This window comes from Daldinia caldariorum, assembly GCF_022478825.1.
Source record: "Daldinia caldariorum strain CBS 122874 unplaced genomic scaffold F4812scaffold_30, whole genome shotgun sequence".
Lineage (NCBI taxonomy): Eukaryota > Fungi > Ascomycota > Sordariomycetes > Xylariales > Hypoxylaceae > Daldinia > Daldinia caldariorum.
In genome coordinates, this window is record NW_025953066.1 from 54364 (window position 1) to 77402 (window position 23039).

The 23039-nt window shown below is 47.0% G+C and overlaps 8 protein-coding genes across 8 annotated transcripts; 5 read left to right on the forward strand and 3 right to left on the reverse strand.

Annotated features, from left to right (window-relative positions):
• Positions 1–271: 271 nt before the first annotated feature.
• On the forward strand, positions 272–3427 carry F4812DRAFT_463987 (uncharacterized protein; the record flags this gene model as incomplete). Its single annotated transcript, XM_047938293.1, has 3 exons — positions 272–488; positions 583–2265; positions 2349–3427. The coding sequence occupies 3 exons, from the start codon at positions 272–274 to the stop codon at positions 3425–3427; spliced, it is 2979 nt and encodes a 992-aa protein (XP_047785449.1).
• Positions 3428–3663: 236 nt separating this feature from the next.
• On the reverse strand, positions 3664–6402 carry F4812DRAFT_469444 (ankyrin repeat-containing domain protein; the record flags this gene model as incomplete). The annotated part of the gene is made up of 3 exons (XM_047938878.1): positions 3664–4177; positions 4312–5512; positions 5581–6402. The coding sequence occupies 3 exons, from the start codon at positions 6400–6402 to the stop codon at positions 3693–3695; spliced, it is 2508 nt and encodes an 835-aa protein (XP_047785450.1). The 3' UTR covers positions 3664–3692.
• Positions 6403–7352: 950 nt separating this feature from the next.
• Positions 7353–9016, forward strand: F4812DRAFT_447760 (pyrroline-5-carboxylate reductase). Its single transcript, XM_047935790.1, has 2 exons — positions 7353–8062; positions 8143–9016. Exons 1-2 carry the CDS (start codon positions 7510–7512, stop codon positions 8445–8447), a joined length of 858 nt encoding a protein of 285 aa, XP_047785451.1. The 5' UTR covers positions 7353–7509; the 3' UTR covers positions 8448–9016.
• Positions 9017–9034: 18 nt separating this feature from the next.
• On the reverse strand, positions 9035–10923 carry F4812DRAFT_447762 (Isochorismatase hydrolase). The gene is made up of 3 exons (XM_047935791.1): positions 10398–10923; positions 9811–10269; positions 9035–9702 (listed from the first exon to the last, which is right to left on the reverse strand). Exons 1-3 carry the CDS (start codon positions 10683–10685, stop codon positions 9631–9633), a joined length of 819 nt encoding a protein of 272 aa, XP_047785452.1. The 5' UTR covers positions 10686–10923; the 3' UTR covers positions 9035–9630.
• Positions 10924–10944: 21 nt separating this feature from the next.
• Positions 10945–12209, forward strand: F4812DRAFT_285228 (Glyoxalase/Bleomycin resistance protein/Dihydroxybiphenyl dioxygenase). Its single transcript, XM_047931075.1, has one exon. It carries the CDS (start codon positions 11203–11205, stop codon positions 11833–11835), a length of 633 nt encoding a protein of 210 aa, XP_047785453.1. The 5' UTR covers positions 10945–11202; the 3' UTR covers positions 11836–12209.
• Positions 12210–14148: 1939 nt separating this feature from the next.
• On the forward strand, positions 14149–15951 carry F4812DRAFT_285439 (uncharacterized protein). Its single transcript, XM_047931077.1, has 2 exons — positions 14149–15575; positions 15643–15951. Exons 1-2 carry the CDS (start codon positions 14648–14650, stop codon positions 15861–15863), a joined length of 1149 nt encoding a protein of 382 aa, XP_047785454.1. The 5' UTR covers positions 14149–14647; the 3' UTR covers positions 15864–15951.
• Positions 15952–16537: 586 nt separating this feature from the next.
• Positions 16538–17332, forward strand: F4812DRAFT_285316 (uncharacterized protein). The gene is made up of 2 exons (XM_047931076.1): positions 16538–16872; positions 16935–17332. The coding sequence occupies exons 1-2, from the start codon at positions 16745–16747 to the stop codon at positions 17263–17265; spliced, it is 459 nt and encodes a 152-aa protein (XP_047785455.1). The 5' UTR covers positions 16538–16744; the 3' UTR covers positions 17266–17332.
• An 876-nt stretch (positions 17333–18208) lies between these two features.
• F4812DRAFT_447773 (calcineurin-like phosphoesterase) lies at positions 18209–19815 on the reverse strand. The gene has a single exon (XM_047935792.1). It carries the CDS (start codon positions 19618–19620, stop codon positions 18814–18816), a length of 807 nt encoding a protein of 268 aa, XP_047785456.1. The 5' UTR covers positions 19621–19815; the 3' UTR covers positions 18209–18813.
• Between the last annotated feature and the right edge of the window lie 3224 nt (positions 19816–23039).

Consider the following 23039-nt stretch of genomic DNA (forward strand, 5'->3'; position numbering starts at 1 on the left):
TAAATTATTTACCAAAGCCACACTAAACTCGCGTGCTTGGCCAGGCCAGCCAGGGTATCTCCACAACCCCCATAACTACCTTCCACGCAGAGTAATATCGCTGTTAAGTTACGTGGATTAGCTTTTCGGGCCCTCCTGTCATTCGTGGAATCTTTCCATAAGGGGAGTAAATGTACTTTGATACTTACGTTATTCTATCCTGTCTTGTTCGCCATAGCATGAATCAATACTAGCGAATACTAAAGCTGGCCCAGATGCGGAGTAGCTAAATATGCCAGCTTTACTAGGCAACACCTCCGGTGTAATATCCTACCGAGGTTGCAATACTACGGTAACCAAGTCGCATAGCTTCAATGCCTCTAGCTTGAAGTATATCCAAAAACCGGTATGCCGGAAGTTGGAAATCAATTTCGCCGCAGTCATGGGCTGCGTATATAATATACAAGGAGATGACGGGACTTCAGTATGGGAATTTGACCTCGATGGTGGTAAGGCCAACGAGGCTTCAAGAAAGTTCAAGAGCGCCCCGGTTGGATTTCTAGCCTCGGAACTTTCTAAGAATGCCTCACATCCGAACTATAGGGCTCATAGCCCTGGGACTAGCTAATATTGCCTCCGCCCAAATCTATGAGAAGGTCAACAACTCGGAAGATGTCACAGTGAGATGGGTCGGCAACACGCCAACATTCAATTCGGGGACGACGTTCGGACTTCCTTGGCCCCGAGGAAAGTACCCGGCAAACCAGACCATATTCAGTGGTCTAGGAGGCAATAATGGTGACTCGGTTCGGTTAGAGTCATGGATAACCGCGTACTGGCCAGATGACACCATCAAATGGACAGGGCACGCATTAGGCGGGTCCGAGAAGGTCTACGAAGAATACAAGATTACCGCATCCACCAATACTAGGGGTAACACGACCAGACGCTCCAGTCCGGCTCCCCAATCAAAGCTGACCGTTCGCGACTCCAACGACGAGGTTACTGTTGACACCGGGAAACTTACTGCGACATTCCCAAAGTCCGGTAGCACGGTCCTGGGCTTGATCAAGACGGCAAGCGGCAAAATTGTAGGGCAGAATGGTCGACTGATACTGCGGTCTCAGTCTGGTATCGAGGACGATGGGGAGAAAACAACTTCAATTGAGAAGCTAAGATTCGAAAGCAACATTGAGGAAGTCACCGTCAACACTACCGAAGATAGCATAGTCAGGAGTTTGGTAGCTGTTCGTGGAAAACACCAGACGACATCGGGTACTCGCGATAACTGGCTACCATTTATTCTTCGCTTTTACCTATACGCGGACTCTGATGCCATTCGTGTTGTTCACACACTTATATTCGACGGCAAAGCCGACGAGGATTTCGTCACGGGAATTGGAATCCAGTTTGATGTCCCTCTAGCAGGTGAGGAATTGTATAACCGCCATGTTAGGCTAGCTGGTCAGGATAGGGGACTCCTGAGTGAAGCGGTACAAGGAATCACAGGACTGCGAAGAGACCCTGGCGAGGAAGTTCGGAATTCCCAGTTCAAGGGCGAAAAGACACCCGATATCTCATCCTGGGATACCCGCGTCTCCTCCCGATTAAAATGGATCCCCTCATGGAATGACTATAGCTTAACTCAGCTATCTCCGGATGGATTTACATTGAAGAAGCGCACAAAGGCCGGTCATAGCTGGGTCAAGATCCCCGGGGGCACACGAGCTGGCGGTCTTGCTTATCTCGGCGGTGCTACGCAAGGTGGTCTGGCAGTCGCTCTTCGCGATTTCTGGAAGAAATATCCAACGAGTCTAGATATATCCAATGCGGCTACGGACGTTGGCCAGATTACCTTATGGCTATACAGCCCTGCTGCCGAACCCATGGATCTCAGGCCATTCCATGACGGCCTAGGCGAAGACACATACGACGACCAACTTGATGCTCTTGAGATCACCTATGAGGATTACGAGGGAGGCTACAACACACCATACGGCATCGCTCGGACTAACGAAATCTTCTTATTTCCATTTGACAGCACACCCTCCGCGGATACACTAGCTTCTCTCACAGCCCATGCAAACGAGCCGCCCGTGCTTGCAGCCGACCCGGCATATATTCAACGGACGAAAGCTATCGGGTCGTACTGGGAGATGATTCCTGATAATTTGACCGAGTCGGCGCGAACGATTGAATCGCATCTTGACTTCTTGATCAAATTCTACCAGGACCAAGTATTCCAGAGACGATGGTATGGATTTTGGGACCACGGCGACATCATGCGTATGTAATCCAAGGCTTTCTGCCCACCTGCTATCGCTAACCCTTAATCTTTCGATTATAAAACTGCTAACAAGCTTATATAGATACCTACGATGAGGATAGACACACCTGGCGCTACGACATTGGAGGATATGCGTGGGATAACTCGGAACTTTCTCCCAACCTTTTCTTTTGGAACTACTTCTTGCGCACTGGTAGAGCGGACGTATACCGATTTGCGGAAGCACACGCGCGACACACCGGCGAGGTAGATGTGTATCACATCGGCCCTTTTAAGGGTTTCGGCACTCGTCACGGTGTCCAGCACTGGGGCGATAGCTCCAAGCAGATCCGCGTATCAACACCTATTTACCGGCAAGTATTCTACTACTTATCCGGCGGTGACGAGCGAACAGGAGAGCTCCTGCACGAGCTTATGGATGCCGACCAGGCCTTCCTCACCGTGGACCCGCGACGCAAGGTCCGCCAGGATAACGGCACCTACGTAATCGACCCGACCGCTCTGGATTTAGACGTCGGTCTCGACTGGTCGGGTCTGGCTTCGACCTGGTTCCTCGAGTGGGAGAGGCGCGGCCCGCGATGGGAAGAAGCACGGTCGAAGCTTAACACGACCATGCACAGCATTGCAAATCTGAAGAACGGCTTTGTTACGGGACTAGGTCTTTACAATCTACACACGGGCGTCATCTCACCTCCAGCCACCGATCCGAAGAATCTCGGCCACGTGGAGGTGTCGCACCTCCCCGCGAGCTTCGGATTGCCGGAAATCATCTCGCAGCTGGCGGACTACCTAGGAGACGACCTGCCAGCCGGCTTCGAGCAGGCGTGGTTGGATTACTGCTACTACTACGGCGCCGGGGCCGCGGAGCAAACGGCACGATATGGAGTCAGCTTCGGCAAACTAAACTTGAAGCAGGGGCACTCGCGGCTGACGGCGTACGCAGCTAAGAAGCTAGACAACTCGACGCTGGCAGCGCGCGCGTGGAAAGAGTTCCTCAGCACGGACGGGTTATCGCCGTCGTTGCCCTGGGCGAGCGAGCACCTGAATGGAAGCCAAGTTCTGTCACCGGTCGACGAGGCGGCGTGGGTTTCGACCAACGATGCCGCGCTCTACGGACTGGCCGCAATTGAAAATCTGGCCCAAATCAGTTATGCGTTGTAATGGTACTTGCAGGTGTATTAGGTACAATGATATCGTGTTGCCATGTGATTCTTAATTACTCCCAGATGCAAACCGCTGAGTCAAAAGTGTATTTCTTAATAGCATAATTACCTACCTAGGTAGGTACTATTACAGTCTATCTGACCTATGGCCACTCACAATTACCATATATCTCCCTCCGTAGATATCTAAGTTTGAAATTTGATTACTCTCTGGTGCTTAATATTGTCTAATTCCTGTCAAATTTTTTTTCCTTAAAAAGGATTTAAAAAAATAAATCTTCTTCCCTGTCAGATAGGCCAGACATTTCAGGCATATCAGACATGTCTCCCCAGTTAGACATTCGTTCCTCCTCCATCCCATCTAATATTAAGGCTTCCCCATAAAGGCGTTGTTCTCGGGGAACTATCTTTCCCTCTTTCACCTGGTATAGACTTCCTAGTTCAACAGCCCAACGTGTTCGAAATGTGGAGGAGTTAGAGCATCCGGATTCCATTAACCATTTGAATGTCGCTATATTCCATTTACTCTGGACTACCCCGTTTTCAATGAAGGCCTTGAACAGCTCAGTATACGGTTCAAGGCTTTCCTCAGGATCGCGCGCGGAGGACGATGGTAAAATAAGGTGTGTAAATGGCGTGCGTCGATACGAATCAAGCATGTTTACGTCCGCTCCCACTTCAATAAGTTGCGGTACCAAGGCAGTGGCCTCAAGCTCGCCGGACGTATTGGCAGCCAACCTATGAAGACCTATAGTAAACTTGTCAAGTCTCTATCCCTCTACTTGGTCAGATATTCTAATAGCATGCCACGCCAGTGTCAGGTAAGGATAAGTGCACACCAAGGGTTTCAAAAGTAAGAGTTGGTGAATCAAGCGTACTTACAAGTTTGATTGAACCTGTCGACCCACGACGCATCGGAAGCACCCGAATCGAGAAATTCTTTCACCAGAGGAAAGGAACCGATGGTTATAGACATCCAAAAACACATGGAATTTTCCATAAGAGATCTTGATTGATCGAGTTCCACGAGGAGTCGGAAGATTTCTGCTACTCGTTCGCGCGGTAAGCCGCCGGGTAGCGCGAAAGGACCGCAGAACCGACTCTTTAAATTATGCAGCACTTTGTGAAAATCCAACTTGTCGGGATCCATCTTCGCGCCTTTATTTATGAGGTACCGACAAATGTCCGGTTTACAACTGTAGAGAGCGGCTTGAAGTGGTGTCAACTGCAGTCGATCCCTATACACGTTTGAGTAACCGCGAGCGTGTATATCCGCACCATGTTCGACTAGAAGTTTAGCAACCTCAAGTTCCCCGGGGTTGTCAAATTGCAACAAGCATAGAGCCGCGAGAGCTGTCCGGTATTGCTTGACCCGAGTTGCCTTGTCAGGATTTGACCCATTTTTCAGGAGGCACGCAACAGTATCGATGTAAGATTCTGGTTGCGTGGTACATCGTGTCGAAACAGCAGCAAGTAGTGGATACGTCCCATCGTCATCCTCGTGGTCAACTGAAGCCCCAAACTTAAGCAAGAGGCCTACTATCTCCGGCAAATGAGCTCTTGCCGCGCGCACTATTGGAGAAGATTCAGCGGTGGGAGAACCATGGACATTAGCACCGTGGAGTATCAGCTTTTTAGCCACTCCTACCATCCCAATGCGAACTTTTGCACCAGTAATATCGTTGTAGGAAGGATAACTCGACAGATACCTCAATTGACTCCTAACGTCAAAGGCCTCGCAAAAAACTTTGCGAGATTCGCTCTCTCTCGAAGCAAGCTCGCTGAGTCGAGTCTCGCTCTTCATGTCGAAATAGCCTACGCGTAATGAAATAAGACACTGGTCTAAGGCGGAAGGTAAGTCGTCTGTAGGAGGATGAATATTTGCGCCGGAATTAATAAGAAATCCAGCATCCTCATACCAGCAATGGCGAAGAGCTCGCAGAAGTGCTGTGGATTGGTTATCATGGTGAGGACATTGTCCATGCGTCAACACATCAAGGTTCGCACCATATTGGAGCAGGCATTTCATTGTCGCGATACTGTTTGTGGTCCCTAAAGCCCACATAAGGGGACTTGCACCCTCCTAAAGAAATGTTAGTACCAGGCATGCAATCATCATTTTCAAGGATACCGTTACTATGCATTACTTACAAAATCTCGAGTGTCGACGGGGACCTTTTGGTCGCCTTCTAGAAGTAGTCGTATGGTTGATAAACAGCCGCATCGAGCCGCCCAATGTAGTGCATTAGACGGCCGTGTTTGAACTTCGACATCTACGGATGCTCCCCGAGTGATGAGAAGGTTGGCCACATCTTCCTGACCACAGCATAAGGCGGTATGCAGTGGTGTCCAAAAGTGAGTCTTCTTCGATGATTCTCTACAGCGATAATAAGCCTCCCAGATGTGTAATGCGCGCGAAGGAACATCTAACTGAGCCCCAGAGTCTAGTAGAAGTTCGGTTATCTCAGTAGACCCAGCCATAGCAGCGGAATGGAGAGAAAACCAGAAAGTATCCACCGACGAACGCAAGTACTTCCGTATTCTCCTCCTTCGTTTTCTCTTGGTCAAGTGCTCGTCATATGTCGGTGGTTCGTTCTTCTGCTTGGAACGGGATTCCACAACCCTCTGCTTATGGGTCATTACCGATCCGATCACAGCCCCAGTATCTGCCATATCGCGAGCCCATTTGATATGCCGACCATCCTCTACATCTTTGTCTCTATGATTAGATGTAATCATATTAGGGCTCATCCCTCCCAAGAGGAGCTTCTTCACCGTTTCAATTCTGCCAGCTTCGGAAGCCCAGCACATGAGGTGCGGATGGTTGAGAGCAGCGAAGGCGTACAAAACAGGGTCAAACACGAAGTAAAGGCGTCGACTAACGAGACAAAGGTGCTTCAAATCGGCGGAATCATTTATGTATTTCGAAATCTCCATTAGGAGCTCATTGGGAAAGCTTGTAAGGGACGCCATACTAGATTATTTTCCAATATAGATGCTGTGGCGATATGATACAAGCCAGGAGAGGAATTTGGAGGTTTGCGGTATTCGTGGGGCGATCAAAAACTACTACCTTCGGTACCTACCTAGCTTTTAAACATAACTTTTACACGGGCTTGTATAGAAATATTGTCTCGTAAGTGGCTTTGAATACTATAGAATCATGTAATTGTGACTATAAATCAAACAAGTTGATATAAGAATGGACGGAATGTAAGCAATCCCATTGTCACGGTCAGGAGTCACTCCTTCCCTGACTCAGTAGCGTTGAAAGCTTTGATATCATTTCCTAAAGACCTGGATGTGCCTGATTTCTATTCACACATGGCGTCTTTACCTTAGGCCCATACTTAGCTGCCTCCAATACACAAGAAAGACGCCATTGACTACCTACTACGTAAGATATCTCCTACGAATCGATAATTTGCCAAATTCACTCTATTCTACTATATTGACTATAGCAATTCGCCACTTCATTACAATGCTTTATAAATTGAATCTATTGACAACCTTAGAGCCATTGGAAATTCAATTTCTGAATCCATTCATTGTAGCTGAACAATGACAATAAAAACAATTAGAAGTATCTAGATTCTACCTAACTAGAGGGTACGCCTGTGACGTTAGGTTAGATACCTGCGATATTAAGCTCGATGGTTATTTGATCGTTTGATACTGTATTTGTAAAGTCCTTGTTTTCATTCAAATGAATGATCTAGATATGACTTCAGGAAAACCGAAGAGCAATAACTCGTGCTAACTACCTCATACATAATATTCAAGAAGTTTGGTCTGACTCCCTAGCCACCCCCCGACTTCATAACCCTTGGCCCCAGCCACACAGCAAGCTGACCGCACTGCCACAATGACGGGTACAATACATCGAACGAAGTGACGCTAAGAAGGCCGAAACAAGCCGATATCGACAACATCGGCGCGGGCTTTCTGAATATTAATTCTCGGCTAGGTTAGGTACACATTAATTCCATATTCTAGTGAGGTTCTACCTGAGGTTCGTTTTCCATAAATCTGCGGAAGCCGAAAAAAAAAAAATAATCAAATCAAATCAAAACTACGAAAATGGCTTCCCAATTAGACAAAAGCAAGCTAGGGTTCATCGGAGGCGGTAACATGGCTGGCGCCATTATCGGCGGCCTCGTTGCCAAAGGCGTTAACAAGCAGAACATCATCGTCTCGGAGCCCTGGGAGGTGAACCGGGATAAGATCCAAGCGACCGGGGTGCGCACCACCGCGTCCAACGCCGAGGCCTCGCAGGATGCCGATCTCCTCGTCCTCGCGGTGAAGCCCCAGGTCACGAAGGGCGTGTGCCAAGAGCTCGCCGGTGCTTGGGCCGGCCGCACGTCCCTGCCTTTGATCGTCTCCATCGCCGCGGGCATCACGCTGCAGAGCCTGAAGGACTGGCTCGAGCTCGCCGACGGACGCACGCCCCATATCATTCGCGTCATGCCGAATACCCCCGCTCTGCTGGGCGAGGGCGCATCCGGCCTCTTCGCGAGCGGCGACGTGTCGCAAGAAGAGAAGGACTTGGCCGCCGCGCTGCTGGGAAGCGTGAGCAAGGTGGCCGAGTGGGTGGACCGGGAAGAGCTCATTGACGTCGTGACGGGGCTGTCCGGTAAGATTCATTATCATTCCCACCGAACTGAGTGAAACCCGTTGAAACAAGGTACCTAATCGGACGCAAACGTGATGTAGGATCCGGACCTGCGTATTTCTTCGCCATGGTAGAACACCTGATCGAAAGCGGGATAAGCCTAGGGCTGTCCCGGGAACAGGCTACGCGTCTAGCCAAGCAGACTTGCTTCGGGGCGGGTAAGATGCTGGTGGAGTCGTCCGACGAGCCGGCGCAGCTGCGGATCAACGTGACTAGTCCGAAGGGGACTACGGAAGCCGCCCTGAAGAGCTTCGATGCCTCGGGGTTCAAGGAGACCGTAGACAGGGCCGTAAAGGCAGCGGCTGACCGGGGAAAGGAGCTGGGGGAGACTCTTGCGAAGTCATAATTTCGCAGCGCTTATCCGTCATTTGTGATTAGAAAATACAAAGGACTTCGCAGACTTGAGCTTCAAGTTCCTTATCAACAAGTATGGTTGGTATATGGAGTGGAGTGGAGTGTCTTGACTTGACTACCTGGGGCTGTTAAGTTGATCTGCATGTGCATAACGGTTGAACAGAAAAGAAGACATCTCCTATCTGCGCACCCTTATAGGTATTAAGCTATAGTTACTTCGCATTTCTAGATGCAGTGCCAGTCTCTGCACCCGCCCCAAAGGACGAAAATGTCAGTTGAATATTAACTCGCATTCAGTTACATTTTCTCAGAGTGTTTTAGAAGCTGTTGAGACAACGAAAGCATCTAAGCGGTCAATGTCCGATCACCAATAAACGAAACTAGACCTAGTCACCCTACCTTGGGTAAATACAGATATGAATTTGCATACATCGTCATCATATGATATAGATACTTGTACGTTAGGTCATCGCCATACTTTTTCGGAATGGTTATTACAAAGACTTAGTAAAAAGGAATCATTTGTTGTTGCCTTATTAGTCAGTCAATGCAATAAGAGCCTGCAACATGACAAATCAGCCTCTCGCCATTACGAAAAGGGAGTGTTATTGAAGAAAAGTTCTGTGATATTCCTGCTAAGTTGCTAAAACAGTAAGGAGTCAGTCAAAATATTCGCTAGGCAGCTACTTTGGAAATAGTACGCCTATCTTTTTTTTTTTTTTCTTTTTCTTTTTTTTTCTTAGACGTTCTGTATAAACATGATCGTCGCTGATAAGCCTCTGGCCGCTCACCAGCTGCCTCATGCCCAACACACTAGAATCCCGTAACGTCTTAACCCTAGGTACCTAGGTACCATGATAGGCTTTTACACTCCTCTTTCTCCAGCTTAAGATCAACCGACAGCGCGCGTAAAGCGACTGTGCCGCGATTTTGAATTAGTGCGAGAACCAGAACCATGGGTTAGAGCGACTCCAGCCTAGAACAGCAATTCTTGGGTACAGCTGACTACCTCTAAGCTGCGGAGTTGCCAATTTGATACTTGAGCCACATAAACCCTAGCGAAACAAAGCTGTAGATGCCCTCGCATGTCCTATTAGGGCGAAGGTCAAGAAGGGCCGGTAGGCCAAATAACATCACAACAAAGTCCTTTCATAGCATTTCTTGATTTGTGATGCTTATATATGCGCCTCGGTGCTGAGCATACCCGTAATAACGCTCTTACTATCAATTACAAACCCGTATATCTCCTATGCATGTGGTGTTAGCAAAAGTGTCTTGGAATCCTTCATGGGTTATGGCGGCATATGATTCAAGATGCGGGGGAATCAATGATGAGATAGGATATATCGACTCACTGCGGTATTGTAGATAGTAACCTCCTGACCTCCTGGAGTTGTCGTCGCGCAGCAGTCCTCGACCATAATGCAGTCGTAACCGCGATTATATGCGTCAACCAGGGTCCCCAAGACGCATCGGTCTGTGTTTACGCCGGCAAACAAGAGAGACCGAAAGCCACCGGAGACTAACGCTTTCGCGAGCGGTGTCTCGCTATGCCAAAAGCCCGACATGCGGTTCTTGCTGCAAAAAGTATCTGAGTCGCTCGCGGCGTCATGCAGAGCGCCATACAGCGCTGCATTCCATGACTCCTCCATCAGTAGTCGACCTCTACCTTCTCCTAAGTCAGAGTCAAAGCCGACTCTGGTCCGCCTGTCGTCTAAAGGCGTTGCGACTAGGCTCTTGTTGAAGCTTCGCTCTGTAGCTGCTGGCATATTTTCAAGGTCTCCATCATTTAACCCCCAGTTTAACCAAATAATCTGAATCCGGTTATTGAGTCAGTACTTTATCAGGTAGACAGTCATTATGTATATGCCTCCCATATAAGCATTCGGGGGACGATGAATGGAAAACTCAATTATTTGTAAACTAATAGTTTTTACCGTACTTTAATGCCAACCTCACGACATTTCTTAATAAGTTCAAGAGTGCGTTCTGCAGCAACTAGACCAGTGGGGTGATTACTGCAACTCGGATGAAGAAAGAAGTTCTGCATATCAACCACCACTAGAGCACTCAGACTCGGGGCCAACGTAATCGAAGTGTCCGTAGGACCCTTGGTCGTGCGAAGAGTAAATGCCAACGGGGAAGCCCCACGAGTAAGGTCATAAGCCCTGGCGTCTTTGTCGTAGCTCCATTCGTTGCCTTTTGGCCCTAGTGCCACAACCCGTGACATTGTAAATAGAAGGATCTTAGATTTACGTCAGTATGTGCGTGCTACTAGCTGCAGCAAGAAGGAATTATTGTGAGGGTGAAAGCGATAGTGGAGATACATAGTGCAGGGCTCTTCATACGAGCGGGGAAGAAGAAGCTTTGCATCCCTCGCCGCGGGCTGGGGGATTATATCCGTATAGTCACGCGGAGTTATGATGTTACGTCTATGTGTTACGTACGGCTTATTGAAACAGCGGATTTGCCAAGAAAAAATTGTTCAAGTCTCTCCGCATGAAGATGCATGAAGATGTGTGCAGTCGTTGTATCTGTGATATAATTAGTAAACTGTCGAAATATATTGATAAGCGTCCTGCTTGTATCGTATTGACCTGTAGTTATACAAGACACCGAAATCTACCTCTAAATGGGCTTCTTATTATCCGCCACATCAATCAACGCTGACTCAAATTAGCCAGCTATTTTTGATATAAATCAGACGTTCGAATAACCTATCATTGACCTCCGCAGCCGCTTATATCATGGCTAGAACAAACCTGTCTGGGAAAGTCCTTCCGCCTTCTCGTCTGGCACACGTTGTACTTAGGACGCCCGAGTCGAAGCCCATGCTCGAATTTTATAAGATTTTTCTCGGCGCGCGCGTAGTGGCAGGGAACGATTCGATATCCTTCTTGACTTATGACGATGAACACCATCGTATCGCCATCATGGAGGTCCCCGACTGCGGCGACAAGAACCGGATGACCGCTGGCCTGGATCATATATCATTTACTTTCGAAACGCTGGATGATCTTTTGGTCGCTTATCAGCAGCGCAAAGCGCACGGTATCGTACCCATTTGGTGTGTTAACCATGGGCCGACCACGAGTATGTACTACCAGGACCCTGACGGGAACGTACTCGAGACTCAGGTAGACAACCTTTCCACGGTTGAGGAATCCATGGAGTACATGGCTAGTCCTGAGTTCGCTGAAAATCCCATCGGCATCGATTTCGACCCAGAGGACCTAATCAAGCGGTTGGAAAGCGGAGAACCCGAAAAGGAGCTTAAGAAGCGCCCCAATATTGGCCCTCGCGATTTTGGGAAAATTCCTCTTTTGAATTTGCCGATTCCTGCGAGGGAGAAGAGCGGGATTGTCAAAAACGGTGCTTGATACCGCAAACGCAGCAAAGAACAATGTGTCTGAATGTTCTATCTGCTTCTATCAGAAGAGGAGGTAAAACAATTTTAACACAATCATATGGAGGATACACGAAGTTGTTCCGGGGGTTGCGGCGATGTATTTGGTCTCGTTCTCTTTGCGAGTGGCTTCTTCTTCTTGCATAGGAGGTACCTACCTACCTACCTGTAAGGTGCCTTGGGCATTCAATTCGGGTCAGTCAACAAATAAGTCTAGTTCTAAGCAAAGCACAGGTAGTCCAGTCATCTTAGGAGGTACCTAACCTAATCTATTTTTTTGTTAGCATGATTCCGATTGACTCCTAGTTGACAACATGCAACCTGTCTCAATTCATCAAGCAGGGTCATTCATACCTTAGGTACATAATATGTTGCATCCATATCAGGTATCAAATAGGTAGTGGTTTTGTAAGCATGGATGTTACAGGAATTCCCAAGACGTGATACATTTCGTATTGCCTGTGGGACCAGAAGTACCAACCAATTCGCCGTGGTGTACGGTGATTCTGCAATTGCATCCAAAAGCACCAGGGGGCCAGAACGGAATGAAGGAGTCCCGGAGTGAGCGTCTGGCGAGGCGCCGACCAAGCCCATTTGGTAAAGACTAATTCAAAATCGTCCATCAGAGACGTCGGATTTAATAAAGGATCCCAAGCGCTTTTAAGGAGATGCATAAGATCAATTTCTACGATTCACTGCTCTCGGGTTAAGTGGAACAGACGGTTCGCAAAGCTCCCTAGGCTCGAATATCCTGAAAGCCCTGAAGATAATCTTGATCGGCGCTTGATGATGTCCGTCATGGATTGGCTCGAAAAGAAACATGATCAGCAGGAAAATCGATCCGAGTTGCCGTTATCATCTCAGGTAAAATTTGGATTACAGCTGGTGGCACCCTTGTGAAAATCGCAGCGAGAATATGTCTTCAGCATTTGAGAATATGATAAAGCATATGATGTTCGATCTCATCGAAAATCCATGAGTTGATCAGAGGCAGAGTTCTGCTGCTGAACGGATTTGCCTTTTCGTACCGAGGTAAGTATTGGCGTGTTAGTTATATCCTACTAACAAGATTAGTTTAGAAACATAAAGACATATTTTTGAAGCCACGGATTGTCTTGTCACTTGACAGAATATTCAGCTATGACCAGTTGCATGTTGGTATTAGGAACGGGGAACGAAAAACGAAGATCTCCTCAACCGCTCTATTCAACTGGTGCTGTGCCAATTGGCTGTACCAATTGCAGTAACAATTTCCGTTATCAGCAGAAGTTCAACTCGAAAGTAAGAAAAGTCAAGTTTTGATAAAACCCCCCTGAGTCTCGTAGTCGTCTCAAAAAACCCCCCCTTATGGGGCTGTCTGGTCGCTTTTTCTAGCAGGGATATTAGGGACGTTTAGCGAGGGGTTGGGGTCTAGAATACGTCGGAGACAAGCCGTTTAGAGACATACAGTGGGTCTCTCAAGGCGCCAAGCTGTCGCCGCACCTGTACACCCCTAGCATTTTTGGTGTTCGAGAAGGTTAATACCCTAAGGTCAAATTTGATCTTTAGCTGCAAGCTCCCTAACTTCGGTTTACATAGTCCCGAGTGGCTACCTCTCTAGGTACCATCAATCCTTTTCAAATCAAACACCACGGGGAATCATCTTGGGAATCCTTTTTTTTTTTTTCTTCGGATAGTAGAGTACCTAACCTATTGTATGAGATTCACCATATGAGTTTATATCGAATTCGCGAATACCTAGACTGTGCTCTTCAAAAAATGAATTGAGAATTAAAGCAAAGAAACTGGCTAAATTTCCATATGGATGGTAAACAAACAAGGTAAACGACATCTAATAGATTCAAGTATACCGAACCCAGGTTGCTGCTGATCTTTCAGCCTACATTGAGCCTCACCTGAAAGATTTTCTATGTTGAGCTAGCTACCTCTCATAGTTTAATATCAACTAACTAAAAAATACGATATCTCCTAACCCTAGGTAGGTTCATAGCCGTACCTAATGCAATGTATTTACTAACCCCTGGCAGTTCACCTACCTGGGTAGCTAAAGAACTAATTACTCTTGAGCATCCCCTGGTTCATATTTGCTTCCGCTATTATCAGTTCCACTAACCGCCCGAGAGATCTTTCAAGAGACGATAGATACTCAACAATGTAGGAAAGATGCATTTCCTCTAAACTACGACGAAGCATCTAATAGCCATGTCTATCTGTCAGATGCCTTAAGCAGGCAGGTAACCTAATGTGCTTTACCATTCCAAAACATCACGGTATGCATCCTTGTATCCTTGTATCCTTGTACCCTCCGTTTCTCTGTTATGAGATGAGACGCTTCGACATGGGATAACATACGCCGGAGGGTTACCATGAGCGTTCATATCCTTGCCGCACCATGCTAGCTCACCCATCTGATCTCAACCCCGACATGAGGTTTGATCTACGGAAGGGGCTCGCCAAAGCCTACCTTGGATAGGTTAGCCCATCATAGCTAGTCATGTCGGTGTTGACTTACAGCCATCCAGCTGGATCAGCTATATAATTGCATTATCCCAACTTCACATCGTGAGCTCTTCTCTTTCCTTCTTCTCTCTATCAAGCTTCAGTCCGTTCTTTGATATCTAATTCGTTTCAGTTCTGCGAACTTTTCGTTCTCAACCTTTCCTTCGTTCTATTTATCGTATACCGCCCGGCCGGTCCTTACTGTTTTATTCATTAAACTTTTTATATCTTTTCAAAGAGCCTGAGTCTGTTGCTTGACGCCAACTTAGTTCTTTTATTTCGTCATCATGTATACCAAGACAGCATTTATCTCAGCTCTATTAGCTGTTGCCGAAGCCCGTTTCGGCCAGGAGCAAACACCCGTCGCCGATATCCAGGCTCTGGGTCAATTCGGCAACCCGGGTGAAGCCGCCACACTTGCTGGAGGTGTTCCGGGCGTGCTCCTCGCTGCCGCTGACCCTTGTGCCAAGCTCAGCCACGCTGACAAGATCGTAACGACTCTCGGCAACGACCCTAAGGTCATTGCAGCTGCCCAGAAGCTTGTTGCTGCGGAGCAGAACTTCAACCCCTTCGTAGTGTCAGTCCCTAATATCTGCGGCGATGCCAGCCTACCTGCTACGAAAGAACTCCGTGGTATCGTTCCTCTAGTCGACCCTGCCGTAACTGGCTCCGACGTCGAGAACGCCAACTCGGCGACCTCGCTAAAGTCTCCATTCGATGCTACCGGCCTCAGTGTTGCACAAGTGATGACCGCTCAGGGGTTTTCCAACTTCACTGTCAAGGGAGTTGCCGCGGGTGGCAATGCCAACAACGGAAACAACAACGCTAGCAACGGTAATAACCAAAATAACAACGCCGGCTCAACCACTATCACTACTTCTGCCGCTTCTGCCACTGCCAGTGCTACTAAATGCGTCCGTAAATCGAGGACCAGGACCACTAGTACCGCTGCTGCCACTTCTACTGCTGCTTCCAACAACAACAACAGTGGTAACAATGCCAGCACAGGTGGTGCATCTAGCCAAGCGGGCGCCGGTGCTGTTACCGATGCCGTTACTGGTAACTTCCCCGGTTTCCAAGCCTCCAGCCTTGGCCTTGACTTCGGTACTTGCACGCCCACCGTCAAATTCGAGGAATCCCTCAACGGTCGCAAGGCCGGCGAGTTCACCTTCCAGGCTCAGGACCCCGTCGTTAACAAGGGTCAACAGGAAGCTCGTAAGTTTTTGTCTTCCTCTCCTTTATAACTCATCACTTCACAGAGCGCTAACTTAGCTTGTCTTAGTCAACCCCAACATCATCTTCAACCGCATCTGCGACCAGCTCGTCAACGTCTGCGGTGCTGCTGCCGACGCCGTTGCCGCCTGCAAGCAAGCCAAGGCTGACCTGGGTTCCGGTCCTAAGGATGCCTCGACGGCTAACGCCTGGAATGAGGCTCTTGGCTTTGCTGGTGTTGACATCAACCCCGACCAGGCTCCCAAGGCCGGCCTTGTCGGCCACACGTAAAGGGGTTTTACCCGGTGTTTAGAGTTGGGTTAGGGGGCCCGTGTCCATTTGCTTGCGATTCTGCACAGCAAAGAGCTTCTCGAAGGGATAACATAACGTATTATGACGTATTTAAGAACTTCTGTTGTATTATTAACATTAAATAACTACCTACATATTTTACATTCTATTTTACTATGGCATTTAAAAGTGATTCAGGGGCAAGTTTGTATCGAAGCGTATTCTTCAATTTCATCCAGCTATTGATGGAATTGGGAACTTGTTCGAAGTATCCACCTGCTTTGCTGACCGCAATCTGCGCAACGGAAGCCCCTCGATATGAGATATTTTATCAACCTTTTCGAGAGAATGTGGGTGTAGCGATGTTAGTCTGTTTTATCGAGTGGGCTACTAGTTCTAGAAGAGTTTCGTTACGATGTTTTCCGCGTCTAGTTGGTTCTAGTAATGGAGCCACTTTCGGCAATTAACGAGAATGTGACGTCGTTGGGCTGCCTCGTACAGTTCAATTCGAACTGACCGATTGACAGAAGGCTAGTAAAAGCCCCTGAGGCTACTGAGAGCCTAACTGCTCTGATGGGGAATACGAGAAGATCGACCTCAGAACGCTTTATTATTGGTGGATAGAATGTAACGGTAACGGATGTCAAGGAACATAATGGGTCGAGCTGGACGGGCTGGAGCGATCCATGATTTTTTACTATCGACAATGTGTGGGGAATGGAAATATGCATATAATGCGCTGGCCTCCCAGCGACGTCGAGGTAATGCTCTCGTATTTATCACCAGTAGGAACTCGATATTCAATCTCGACTTACAGGCGCGCACTCTCGTTCATTTTAGACTCAACATAACGCACTTTCGTTCATCAAAACCCAGACAAAATGAAGGTCTCAGCTGTCCTCGCTTTCGCTACCACCGCTTTGGCTGCTTCTCTTCAGAGGCGCCAAGTCCAAAACCGTGACATCGTGAACTTCGCTGCGGACTGCATCCCACACAGCACATTCTGCAGGTAAGTAGCCGCCGTCTGCACTCGAATATCGGAACGGCATGATTTACTAACTCAAAATCCAGTTACAACTTCAACGTCGTCACTGAATCCTTCTTCCCCCTCGACACTTGCAGCGCCTTCGTGCAGGGCCCTGACAACTTGCCCGAGATCACGGAGGGCAAGTGCAACAACACGGCTTACACGTGGTCGACGACCAAGAGTTCCGACGGCGGCCTCAAGTTCGCCATCTGGTACCCCTTCAACTCGCGCTCCAACATCACCTACTGCCACACCATCCCCGCCAGCCAGATCGTTACGCAGAACAACGGCGCGGTCAGCACTCAGCACTACACCGGACCGAGGAACTTCACGGCTTCCATCTTCGACTGCCCTCTTCCCACCGACGGCAACTAGGCGTGCGCTAGGAAGGCTGTCGTGACGGAAGATATTGTTAATATTTGCCCTGTTTATATAGACAATTGCATGCTAGTGGTAATGTTTTAGCTACAGTCGGAAATATATTTATTTTCCAGTCAGATGAGAAGTCCCTAATGTGACAAGTAGGCGTTGGAAGTTCTCTGAGTTGACAACCATGATGGACTGTTACAATTCTGCACTATTTCTCGCGCTTTCTTCACCAAAATAGTCCTGTAGTTCATTATGTCTTGTGTAGGTAGACTGCCCTCGTTGAAATCGTTCCAGAATCTCCCGCATCGTTCAGGCCACTTTGTATCGTCCAGGAGTCCGTCGGCATCGATATATCCGGTAACGTATGTCATCATGGCGAGGTAAAAGCCGCCGTATTGCTCCCGAGGTCTGATTAATAGGCGCATATAGGCCTTTAAAATGATACGCGCAGTCGGGACGATAACGGGGAAGCTGTCTTTTGAAAAAAAAAAAAAAAAAACAAAAAAAAAAAACACCATGACCCCTGCCATGTCTAGGGCGCGACAGGATAGAGTCATTTGAAGCCAATATATACCGTGGAACTAGGCTTCCCGTCCAAAAGTTCACCGTAGTAAGTAAATATATCTTCAAGCGAATGTATGAGCCATAGGGCTTCTTAAAGTGCTCGTATAGTAACATCCACGTTCGACACTTCAAGGTGCATATGAAAGGTCAGGGCGGTTTGCTGTGCATGCTTCTTAGATACAGCACACGATCCTGGATCGGGGCATCCTTTCCGATTTCAACTCTTCAACGCCGCAACGGCGATTGGAACCTTGTCATCAGGGACGAGGAACTCTATTCCCTATATTCCGGTTAGCGTCGAGCCTTTTCTGATAGAATATGGAAGATTGCGCTATACCTCTATGATGGAGAGTACTCCATACACGGTTGGGAGATAATCATCACAGAACCGAAGTTGTGTCAGGGTGTAGCCCGTGATGGATGTCGTATACAGAGTGAGTGTCAAAGGGAAGGCCAGTATGCTGTATATTAGTGATATCTAGTAACGCCTGGCCTTCTAACCTCCTTCGAGGGAGCTGGCTACCCTTTATATAGGCGATAGGTCCCCTGTAACATCCACCTATCCACATATCCCTGACAAGTTGTGCCGGCATCTAATAAGAGTTTAGAGATAGACTTGACAGGCCCTTTCATTGATTTCATTTATTTCTAGTAAGAGCATTGTTTCAATATAAGTCCCGATGAAGAGTATCTCCAATGGTAGTTCATAAAGGGTTTTGTGGTGAGATGCGATCCTGTCTTGTTTGTAAGACGGAAAGATAAGGAGAGAGGTTGAGAATGGCTATCCGGACCTCATATATATAGGAAGTACATAGTAACACGGGCCACGTAAAGTCGTACTACCCAAACAACTTCGTCCACTTTGTTCCCAGTCCTCCATTCAAAAGATACTACTAGAGGTATTGAACGTCCTCGAGGGTATGGGGGTGTTCGACTTAGGATTTTTGCTTCATTAGACGCCAACTAAACTCTTGTTTCTACGATATGAACTCATAAGCTTATTACTCTGTTAACATCAAATCCTTCGCACGCGCCCGAATAGCCTTTCTGGTTTGTGCAGACTCTCTTACTAGTCTGCGTATCGATATAGTCGCAGTTGTAGTGAGTATGCCCGAATGCCCAGAGTATCACGTCGTTACTGCGCCAGCAATACTGATCGCTAAGATCGGTGGAAAACCCAGCAATCCTTTTGCTCCGGCGATGTTGGGCCTCAACAGCCCTATCATCTCGTGTCGGACTGTGATGCGTGAAGACGACAACTTTTCTCCCCGAATCCTTCAATTCCTTTACCTGACTATTAAGCCACTCTAGGTCTCGTTCATGTTCTGCAGTGTGCTGCTCAACCGTCCAGTCCCCGATACGGTAAAAGTCATTTAGCCCAAAGCTGACATCATGCATAGATTCCGAGGGAACCCCGGAGAAAAGAGTGCAGCCCAGGACCGTCAAACTTGTCCCATAGCTATCGATATCGTATCTTTTCTTGTCAAGAAGGATGAATTCGCCGATAGAAGCGTGATTCTCTCGCTCCTGACGCACTTGCTGCTCAAACTGAACCATTGTTTGCTTAGAATAATCCCAAGTCGAATAGTAGGGCTCATGGTTGCCAAGAATGAGGAATACAACGCGGAAGTTTGCCAGCTGCCTGCTTAAGAAAGAGAGGTATTTTCCTTCATCCTTCTTGACACATCCGATATCCCCTAGCAGTGCGAGATAAGGTGAGCGGGGAGGAATTTCGAAGTCGGCGTACGTATCGTAAGCCTCCAAGTGGAGGTCGGAAAGTATTTGGATTGTAGTCATCGTCAAGGCGAAATGGACCTTGCATGAAAATTTCAAAGCGGGGTTTTGTAGAAAAGTAAAAATGTTAATAGTCTTACGTCGTACCAAACTACCTCCTACCCTGCATGCTGAACCAAGGGAGATGACTTTTTTTTCTCACATGAAGTTTCGTAGCAAACATTAACACCAACAAAGCAACGGTGCTTCAATTCTTTTCATCGCGCGATGAAGCCCAACTAAGCCTGTGATAAGTACTTCAATACCTAAGGTAAGCAAGTTGCACAAAATACTAAACACATCATCTATCCTTAGGTAGATATTTTATATACAACTCCAACATACATGAACTCCAACATACATGTTAGTACTCCTACCCAAACTCAGGTGAATAGATAGCCAATCCCAAGTATATACCTGTTATTAATACAAGTAACCTAGCGTCTTAAAATATGAGGATAAATATCGTAGAAGCAACCTCGTAAGTAAAAAGATACGATGGCATTCTAAGTAGATTTTGGCTACAATGACCCAAAATTGTTTAGTTCGTAACTGGGTATATCTTATCCCATATCGTTCGTAAGAACGCCATGCAGAAAGAGGCTTTCGTTAATGAATCCATTCCCGTGCAGGTGAACGAGTATAGAAAGAACCTCCCTGGGCGATGTAAAAACGAAAGTCTTGTAACAGCCTCGTACATGCTAGGTAATATAATCAAAGGCTGATTACAATAATAGAATAAACTTAGTGTCAGATAGACTGTCATAGCAATTGTGCTAATTGATAAGAAATACACATTTGGCTCAGCAGTTGTATCTTGTCACTTAACTACCTACCTCCTAGGTACCTTTACCTAAGGTATGTTATGGTATTTTCATAGCATCTCCTTGACCTCTGCTTCTCTCCATGATATCGCTTCTATAACTTCGAGTCTAGCTTAGGTTAGCTACATTAGGTAGGTAGGTACGTATATGAAAATACAAATTGCTTAAAGCACTATATAGAATGTTGACTTTTCAGAGTAAGAGACCTCCTAAGTAATATTGATGGTTTTTAGGCTTGACTTCGTTTTTTTAAGGTCTCTTCCTCCATCCCTCCCCAACTAGAGATTTTTTGCGATTTCGTGGGGACCGCTTTGTTCAATCATGTTGGGGAAGGTCTCCATAGCCCACGTAGTAAGTAGACCGCTATTACAACCACTTAAGGTTGTCATCTTCGAAAGCCCACTCAAGAAGTCAGGGACTTTGAACCTTGTCGACGATTATCAGGTGAGTTAGATCCTTTCAGTCCAGGGTGAGAGATGATCAAAGTGCCACCCTTCCAGCTTGATTTGCACTATCTTTAGAACCTACCTAGTTACGTTTTTGTTGTAGTTGTTGCAAGACTGTCGATTTGCGACTTGGCCGAGAGGCACAGTATGTGGATTAGGCGCTGAGCTGGCGCACCAATGGGCCAAGGTAATGAAAGAAGACTCGTCGTCGTCGACTTTTTGGGGAACATGATGTACCGCGATAGAAGTCTGAATAACTGTTGAGTAACCTAACGTATCCTGCAATTCAACCCAACCATGTACGTGGTATGATTCTATTCGCCTCTGCGAACTCTTCCAGGCACTTTTGAGAGAGGTATGGGACTGGCCTCCCCAGGGGTATTTTCGGGCTGGCCAAATGGCCTTCGAACGCATAGAGTGGATTAAAGATTTTGACTTGTAATTGAATAGGAACTGGAGTAGCCAAGGAAGGCTAAGGGCATCATGGCGGTCTGCGATTCTTGGAATGTAGCGACTCAACTCTGTATTTGCGAAGGGGAAGTGTATGAACAGTTTCTTTTCTTTTTTTTTTTTTTCTTTGCCCACAGTCTTCTTTCTATGTGTGCTGTCAATATAGAGTAAGAGGTGGTCCGAGCATAGTTCATTTTAGAAATGGATATTATATGCGGCGCAGTCCGGCAGTCCGGGAGATAAAGGTATTACTATTAACACTTTGACCACCGACCGGGAGGTTTCCACTAAATACGGTTACATACTATGTAGTATTGGGTATTGGACCATTGCGAATCAAAATCGTTTAGGATTGATTGGATACCAAGCATCTTTGAGGCTATTCAGACCCATACGTGGACCCATCTACGTCGCAGCTTGTGCAGTTCTCTCTTGTTACGGGGTGATCACCCAGACCCTTGGGTATTGTACCCTTACTGGAGCCCGGGTTATTCGGAATCAACGCCGGCGAGACGGCACCTACATAGTTTAAGGTAGAGATAGCTAAATTGCAACAAGCTTAAACCATTCTCTTGGCTGATGCTGGATTACCGTGGTTTTCTCCAGCTTGGCTTATCTGCGTTTGCTTGAATTGATGCCAAGGAGGCCGTTGATTATGCGGTAAGAGCCTACTTTAGGTACCTAGGTAAGAGGGAGGTAAGCTTATTTAGTGATACCTACTAGGTACCGCTTCTTTTAGGCGCGAAAGTGGTTTGCGACGGTAGAGGCGATCAAGGGATTGATTACATCAACCCAGATACATAGTAGGACTGTTCACCTTATTTTCCTATGTGAGCAGGGTTAGCTCAAATCATTGATAACCATGATTTTGGGATATCTCCAGCCTACCTAATGAAAGAAGGTAGCTGCTCATTACATCCGACAATTCCTTAAGGCTGTCTTCGCATCACGACCGTGCCTGAGCCAAGGTCTCACTAGTGCATAGATGACATCTCCAAACGTTTAAAAGTAGTGTGTTTTGTAACTTATATTAGTTGCTGTCTACGTAAACTCGACGACGCACCCTTAAAAGGGTGCTGCGCTTTAATTAGGAAAATGAGCAGTAATAGCTACCTAAAGCAAGCGTACCAGACTTTAAACATCAGTAAGAGATTATTCCGACCCCTGCCACATGCTGAAAAAGGAAAAGAAATAATGACATTTTATGACATCTTATGAATGTTTAAAATATCTCAAAACTCGTAGAAATTATACCTATCAGAAAGTCCTTCAGATCGTATCTTTAGGAGGTACCTAGGTAGTCTTGCCCGTTCCTTGATTAAAGCTCAGCACCCCTTTGGGGGTGCGTCGTCCAGTTTACGTAGACAGTACTAGTATTGTAACAGGTGTCGAATATGACTTGTAATATGTATCTGAAGGTACGGCGGTGGTGCTATTAACACGAGATGTTGGCTGGATTAGGGTTGTATTGTTCTTTAAGCAAAACAACCAACTTAATATCGTAGTCATCCTATCACTGTAGGTAGGTAACTTACCTAGGTAGCTCTTGTTCATCCCAAAGCCCTTGTAATTCGAAACTGAAATAGTTAAACGGTCCACAAACGGTTCATTCAAACGTTTTTCCCCAAATGCCACGGAACCCCGAAAATCTTCAACGCATACAGTTGAGGTTGCAGCGTACAAGGTACACATGCAGAAACTGCATAGTATAGTCATATTACTT

What these genes read in the sequence shown, in the direction of transcription:
- F4812DRAFT_285439 (XM_047931077.1), top strand. Translation starts at nt 14,648, where the DNA reads ATGTATACCAAGACAGCATTTATCTCAGCTCTATTAGCTGTTGCCGAA. An exon ending in CAAGGGTCAACAGGAAGCTC is followed by an intron (nt 15,576 to 15,642) that starts GTAAGTTTTTGT and finishes AGCTTGTCTTAG; the next exon opens with TCAACCCCAACATCATCTTC.
- F4812DRAFT_285316 (XM_047931076.1), top strand. Translation starts at nt 16,745, where the DNA reads ATGAAGGTCTCAGCTGTCCTCGCTTTCGCTACCACCGCTTTGGCTGCT. An exon ending in CCACACAGCACATTCTGCAG is followed by an intron (nt 16,873 to 16,934) that starts GTAAGTAGCCGC and finishes CTCAAAATCCAG; the next exon opens with TTACAACTTCAACGTCGTCA.
- F4812DRAFT_447773 (XM_047935792.1), bottom strand. Translation starts at nt 19,620, where the DNA reads ATGACTACAATCCAAATACTTTCCGACCTCCACTTGGAGGCTTACGAT.
- F4812DRAFT_447762 (XM_047935791.1), bottom strand. Translation starts at nt 10,685, where the DNA reads ATGTCACGGGTTGTGGCACTAGGGCCAAAAGGCAACGAATGGAGCTAC. An exon ending in GTCGTGAGGTTGGCATTAAA is followed by an intron (nt 10,270 to 10,397) that starts GTACGGTAAAAA and finishes AACCGGATTCAG; the next exon opens with ATTATTTGGTTAAACTGGGG. An exon ending in TTACTATCTACAATACCGCA is followed by an intron (nt 9,703 to 9,810) that starts GTGAGTCGATAT and finishes CCACATGCATAG; the next exon opens with GAGATATACGGGTTTGTAAT.
- F4812DRAFT_285228 (XM_047931075.1), top strand. Translation starts at nt 11,203, where the DNA reads ATGGCTAGAACAAACCTGTCTGGGAAAGTCCTTCCGCCTTCTCGTCTG.
- F4812DRAFT_447760 (XM_047935790.1), top strand. Translation starts at nt 7,510, where the DNA reads ATGGCTTCCCAATTAGACAAAAGCAAGCTAGGGTTCATCGGAGGCGGT. An exon ending in CGTCGTGACGGGGCTGTCCG is followed by an intron (nt 8,063 to 8,142) that starts GTAAGATTCATT and finishes AACGTGATGTAG; the next exon opens with GATCCGGACCTGCGTATTTC.